This window comes from Condylura cristata, unplaced genomic scaffold, assembly GCF_000260355.1.
Source record: "Condylura cristata isolate star-nosed mole 26May11 unplaced genomic scaffold, ConCri1.0 scaffold00013, whole genome shotgun sequence".
In the NCBI taxonomy this organism is placed as follows: Eukaryota; Metazoa; Chordata; class Mammalia; order Eulipotyphla; family Talpidae; genus Condylura; species Condylura cristata.
The window spans coordinates 26,047,076-26,054,237 of NW_004567114.1; the positions used below are offsets into that span (position 1 = coordinate 26,047,076).

The following is a 7,162-nucleotide window of genomic DNA, read 5'->3' on the forward strand; positions in this document are numbered from 1 at the left end:
AAATAAATAAATCTTAAAAAAAAAAAAAAGCTGTGATGAAACCTAATAAACCCATACTTTAAGACCCAGTTTCAGATCATAAAAAAAAAAAAAAAAAAAAAAAAAACAACTAAAAACCTTCGTTTACTCTTAGCTCTCATCTCCCCTGTGAACACCTGATTTTTAGAATTTAACCCATGGAATACCAATCATTGGCCGTAGACGGCAGACCTCACTAAACTGAGCTACCTGATGGGCTCTGCATCTTATTTCATGTCTAAATAGGACCTAACACAACTTTATTGAACAGAGGCTCTGTCATACTAAGAGGGATGGTCTTGATTTACTGATTTACTCTCTCAGAGCTGACTAGCGTCCTCCAAGCTCCAGGGGCCCCGTCACGTGACCCAAACAAATATGGCGCCTTATTTGCATTGTCCTCCATTGAACCAATAGGAGCAGCGGCTCTCAGTCGTCACCCGCATCCTCCCAAAGTGCCTGTCACCTGACTTGGCTGAAACATGGCTGCGCTGGGAGCTCTATTGCTTTGGGCGCCGGGAGCAGGTGAGTGTAAAGCACCCTAGAGAAGGCGGGGGCGCTCTCCAAGACCCTTGTACTGAGCGTTCCTGCGCACCAATCCCCAGTGTCCTCTAGTACTGATACAAATTAGTCTCCTGATCTTCAGGATTCTGCCTGAAGAGAAGGATCAAACTAGGGAGGTTCCTGCTGAATTTCTCATCTGTGAGAAGCGACCACCTGGGGATTTGGAGCCGGACTCGGCTTAAAGTTCAGGAAGAAATATACATGTGTAGTTTTCGGGTCTGCGCCCCGGGCTGATAGGACAATTACTATTAATTAAATATTGGACGCGCGTGGTGAGATCCACCCATTGAGAAATGGTGGAAGTTGTCAAAAAGATATTAATATGTCAAATCAAACTGAGTACGGTAATTAGGAAAGTAAACCCCCTCTTCCCAGTCGGGCCAGTAGAGGCTGCTTTGTGTAAATATCGTTCTTTCTGGGTTTTTTTCTCACGCTGCTATGTATTCCTAGGAAGTACTCCACAAATGAGAAAATTGAGGATGAGTTCTGTGTAATTCATCTCTTTTATCACCCTGCACTCTTTGCTGTGAAAATGCATCACCCATTTGGAAGAGAAGAAACTACTTCCGAGGAGCATCTATTTGAATTTTTCTGTGAGTGCCTTCAGAGAGGAGAATGGGAACTGGCACAGGCGTGTGTTCCTCAGCTACAGGAGGCAAAAGGGGATATCCCAAAGAAAGTGGAAGACATACTTCATGCGCTGGTGGTGTGTCCAAATCAGCTGAGGTAAGGTATCTTCCTGCCTGACAGTCACCCGAGGGGAGGCGACAAGGTTCAATAGCCGGGCTTTGGTCATTGTGTCTCACTCGACTACCTTCTGAAGAATTAATAGAAGCCCAGTGTATTTCACTTGCCTTGAAAATTTACCTCTACAGTATATTCCTATTAATTAATATTGACTATGAATTAACATCTGCATTTGAGTGAGGTCAACAATGTTCCTGAATCCACCATTTTTTAGTTATTATCATTAGAAAGTGAAAACTTGGCAGCGAAAACTTCTTTGCATCCAAAAAGTTAACCCTGCTCTTTTCTCATGTAACTGAAGATAGGGTTGCAGGTGTAACAAAGGAGTGGTGAAGTCAACAAGGTTCACTTAAAACTTTTTATTTTGAAATAATTGTAGACTAACAAGAAGTGCAAAAGTACTCTTTCCCTGGGTTGAGACATCTCACATAGCTATAATACTAAAACCAAGAAATAAACATTGGTACATTACTGTTGATACTTCAGACATTACTCCGTTTTTACCAGTTTGTAAATCTGCATGCATTTTTTGTGTATGTAGTTCTATGCAATTTTATCCATGTATAGATTTCATGCAACTACCACTGTAATCAAGTTATTGAACTGTTCTAGACTTCCGTTACCACAGAATACCCTCACTCTCTCCTGCTGCCTCTCATTTTTACCCCTCTTTGTCTGCTAGCAATCGCTGTTCTCTATGCCAGTTTGGAATGAAGTTCTTCCTTGCAGTGCTGTCAGCAGTGACATAGGAGTTCAGTGTACTGCTAAGCTCCCTTATTTTGGCAGTTATGTGATACAGTTTAAGTATTGTATTAGCACATAAGAATGGAGACCTAAGTTATTCTTTTCTTCCTTTACTTTTTCCCCAGATATGTGAGTTCTAGAGAATTAGTGTCTAAAAATAAATAAGAATAAGTAGGGGGTGGCAGAGAAATAAATAACTTCAAAGAAAGGCTTATATTTTCCTATGACTGTTTATTGTACAGGTAAAAATAAATTTTTATGAAGTTCCTTTTCTTTCTTTAATACTACTTGTTTCAGTTTCTATATTCAAGAATATACCTCAAGAGGTAACTGTAGTTATAATGGATCCAGTGTAATTTTTTGTCTCAAAATCACAATGTCTAGTTGAGGAGATGGAAGTAAAATGAAAATTTTTTTCCTTTTTTTTAAACAAATAGTTTTTTTTAATTCTATTTATTTAATTAGTGTAGAACTATAGTGTAAGGTGCAGGGGCGAGAGGATTTACTGAAGACAGAGTGGGAAGTAGGACGGGTGGATTTACAGCTGCATCATAGGTGTGTTAGCTCCCCAGCCGGTGACTGAACTCAGGCCATAACAGTGACAGCACTGATATGTAACCTCTAGGCGACCAGGAAGCCCTTTTTTCCTTTTTTTTTCAATGAAAGCTGTTGGTCTGGGGCTTCCCTGGTAGCACAGTGGTTAAAATCTCAGCACTCTTAAGCTACCACCAGCCACTGCAGCATGAGCTCCATCCCCATCCCTGCCAGGGAGCTGACACACATGGCATAGCAGACTTCTCCTGTCTCACCTGCTGCTCCCCTCAGCAGTATATTTCAGTCAGTCCCCCTGTTCTGCTCTCCTCTCTGTCTCTGGTGAACCCTTTTAACCCCTCCCCCTGTAACTCTGGCCTGCACTCTAGTTGAATGCACAATAAATAAAAATAAATATTAAAAAAAAAAGAAAGCTGTTAGTCTGTTTGGTTATTGATCTGTTATATATATTTAAAAACTTCTAATTAGAACAATATCTTGCTAGTAAGATTTAAAACAGACTGAGTAGTGAAGTCTAAATCTTGAGTTACCAAAAAAAAAAAGTCAAAAAAAAATTTTTTTTTTTTTTAAGATTTATTTGTGCATACAGAACTGGGGTACAGGCCAGAGATGTGGAGGGTGAGAGGCTTCACCAGAGACAGAATGGGGAGCAGAACAGGCAGATGGACGAAGTACACTGCTGAGGGGAGCAGCAGGTGGGCCAGGAGAGGTCTGCCTGGCCATGTGATCACCTCCGGGGCAGGCGGGGATCGAACTCATGCGGAAGTGGCTTTAGCTTCTTAGTGCTGTTCTTTAACCCGTTGTGCCACCAGGGAGGGCCGAAATTATTTTTTTAAGAGATTCTTCTTTTCACATTTTTCAGATGTGGAGAGGACATTACCCCTCAAAGAATAGCCTGGGTCTGGCTTCTTGTACTGGAAAAATGGTTGGCCCAGAAAAAGGTAAGAAAGCTAATGGTTCAGAGTTTTCTCTAAAGCTGAAAGTGAGAAGAATTTATAAGTAATTGTGAGATTTACCTTCTGTCTGTTACTTCCTTTAATATGAGGTTTGTCATATTCCTCTTTCAATATTGACAGTGCAAATAGCTAAAGTTTTTATTTCTGCCTTTTCATCTAAGTTCATTCATTAATTCACTAACATGTATTGCAAAGAATACTGTTTCAGGTGATACCATTTTGTAAAATACCACTGTGTATCTTATGCCTAAAAAACTTTGTAGAACTCAATGAAAGTGACAAAATAGCAATTATGTATTAACTCTCTAGTGCTAAGTAGTAAAGAATGGGCTAAAGCTGAAATTTGGTTGTTCTTCCAAAAATCTTATTTGAACTAGTTTAATGCAGTGAAGTCTTACAGATCTAAACCTCATTTATTAATCATTTAGGAACTCATGAATTGAACTAAAAGTTACCTCATGTATAGAAACAAAGTGGAGCAAATTAATTATGAAAGAATATTTAAAAGAAAGTGCTCATTTTTTTTTAAATTTTATTTATTTATGCATACAGAACTGGGGTGCAGGACAGAGATACAGGGCCAGTGAGAGGATTCACCAGAGACTGAGTGGGGAGCAGTACAGGCAGACTGAAGTACACTACTGAAGGGAGCAACAGGCAGGTCAGGAGAGGTCTGCCTCTCCAGTACCATGGTCATGTGGGTCACCTCGGGGGCTGGGGATCAAACTCACACTGAAGCAGCTGCCACCAGCTTGCAGTGCTGCACTTTAACCTGCTGTCCCACCAGGGAGGGCCCAGAAGTGCTAATTTTTAAGAAAAACGTTCATTGAAATCCATTTTAGAAGTATATGATAATTACCAGAAATTGATATCCTTTTTATTTTTTTTTAAGATTTATTTATTTATAAAGACAAGAACTGGGGTAAGGGTGGCCAGAGGTGCAGGCAGTGAGAGGATTCCCCAGAGACAGAGTGGGTGGGGATCAGAACAGGCAGACTGACTGAAATACACTGCTGAGGGGAGCAGGAGGCAGACAGGAGAGGCCTGCTGCCCCATGTGGGCCAGCAGCCTGGCCAGGAAATGGAACTCATGTTGCAGTGGTTGCAGGCAGCTTCATCACCCTTGTGCCACTAGGGAGGCCCGATATCCATTTTTTAAAGAAATTTTCTGAGGCAATTATATGTTAAAGTTCAGACTAAGGTGTAAGTAAGGGACCTCTGATTCAAGAAAAATGACTGACCTAAGTTCAAACCTTAAAGTCAAATTTTTTTATTTTTACATTATCATCTGCTTTATCCAACTCAACATTATTTTTTAGCCTACTTGGACTTAAAAGTAAGAAACCACAGATCCTATTTCATAAGTATCTGTAATTTAGTCTGATTTTTCTCCTTTACTCTGCTCAGTTCTGATTTTGCCTAAAACTCTTTTTCACCAAGTTGTTGAAAATTAACAAATTACTAATCTAAATGCATCTCATCCAGGATTTTTTCAAATTGTCTAGCAAAGAGAAATGAAAAGAGGGGGGAAATTGAGGAGGAAAGTGAAGAAAAAGACATAATTGAAAAATAATCAACCTCAGGTTTTTAACAATTGACTGTGGTTTCAGATCCAAAAGCTAAAACTTGAGCTAAACTATCCAATAGTATCTTCAAAAAGAGAAAAAAAAAATGTCCTATTTTCACTGAAGCTCTTTCCAACAGAATTTATCAAACCAGATGAACTTTCCCCTCAGTAGGAGGTACTTGCTTACATTACGCTTGGCTGGTTGCTTATGTTCTGGACAGTTGCTCAACCAGATCAGGTGATGGATTTCATTTCCCTGCCTACTTAGTGCATACTGGGAGTTGCTCTTGTTTTTCCCAGCATTGAAGACCATTTAAAGCTCCAGTACCTTGGTAATTTAAATAGTTGTGGAAATGTTTTAAACCTTAAAGAAGGGCCTGGGAGATTTTAGAACTTCACAAGATTTTTCCAATGTGTACTTGGAGCAGTACTATGAGGCTTATTGTTTCCCTTATCTTCTAGGGACTCGCTGACTGCCTCTCCTTTCCCACCTTCTGCCAAAACTTTCTTTTTCAATATTATATGAAACAGTGATCCATTTTCCCTTCATCTATGTTTGCCTTCTGTCTCTTTATCTTGTCTTGCAGTGACTTGTCTCTACATATGTAATTGCTTGTATAAAGATCTTGTTGCAGAAATGTTCATTGCCATGCTGCTTCTAATAGAGGAAAACTGTAAACAACTCCCAGGTCCACGATATAGGACCGATTGATAAGTGAAGTATATCTGTATGTAAAATACCATGCCATCATTAAATTACATGGTAAATGAATTTTCAGACATAAAAAGATAATCACATTCTGCTATGTGAAAAAGGAAAAAACAGTTTAGAGAATAGTGCATTTGGTATCGATGCATAGAGAGAAAAACTATCTGAATGCTCTTATACTACAGTATTTTTTCTTTCATCTTTCAATTTTAATGAAGTCTCACTGTTTTTTGCATCCCTGTTAAATGACAGTTTAGGATTTCTCTCAAGTTAGAACACTATATTAATAGTAGTTTTCTTTGAATGGAAAGATTTGATGTGTGTGTGAGAGAGAGAGAGAGAGAGTGTGTGTGTGTGTGTGTGTGTGTGTGTGTGTGGTTTGCCTGTTGATATATTCTAATTATTCTCATTGAACATGCCTTACTTTTACAGTAATAAAATCTGTGCTTAGAAACATTAAGCAAATTTATGCTTGGTTTAGGAATGTTAGCCATTTATAACCACGCATTAAATAATTTCACCAGTGAGTAAGTATATGCTAAGTAGTCTTTTAGCTTCTAGACTAAAGTCCTAAAATCTTACACAGACTTTGTTATCTTATTAAGTTCCTACTGACTGACATCATATATTCCTTCTAGTCCTCAACCGGAGCTAAAATTCACCTTCTCAGCACGAATTTTCTTCTAGTATAACATAAACATTCAAATTAGGGAAGGGTGTGGTGAGAAGAAATAAGATATTGGACGCGCTAGGTCATCTTAACCTCTCATGTGATGAATAGCACATGAATAAGGTGTGACCTTGGATTCTAACCCCCCAACCCCCAGCCCTCATACACACACAATCGTATAGTTACTTCTGGAAGCTTTTACCAGCTACATGATTACAGTTGTATCTCTGATTTAAAGAGTAGTCCCAGGATTTCATTTTATTTGTATCTGTGTTTGGAGAAAGGAAGACTATAATTTTAGTTTTAGGGTTAGGATCAAGTGAAGGGAAGTTTTTGTGAAATAAATAAGCAGGTATAGGAAGAATCAGAGGTGTTTTTTTTTTTCTTCCTTTATACATTGGTAACATTCTCATAACAAACATTGTGATCGCTTTTTCCTTCTCATACTTAAAATGATTGAAATGTGTTGCCTAACCTTCTCATCTTTTTTTTTAAAGATTTATTTATTTATGCATACAGAACTGGGGTACAGGCCAGAGGTGCAGGGCTGGTGAAAGGATTCACCAGAGACACAGCAGGGAGCAAAACAGGGAGATCGACGAAGTACACTGCTGAGGGGAGCAGCAGGCGGGTCAG

The 7,162-nt window shown here is 39.1% G+C and overlaps 1 protein-coding gene across 1 annotated transcript in view; it reads left to right on the plus strand.

Annotated features, from left to right (window-relative positions):
• Nucleotides 1–1,067: 1,067 nt before the first annotated feature.
• The window catches only part of ZFYVE26 (zinc finger, FYVE domain containing 26), a 60,232-nt gene continuing 54,137 nt past the window's right edge, over nt 1,068–7,162 (plus strand). The window contains exons 1-2 of the mRNA XM_004681757.2: nt 1,068–1,308; nt 3,488–3,566. Coding sequence (XP_004681814.1) covers nt 1,115–1,308; nt 3,488–3,566 — 273 coding nt within the window. The 5' untranslated portion in view covers nt 1,068–1,114. The remainder of the gene's footprint in view (nt 1,309–3,487; nt 3,567–7,162) is intronic.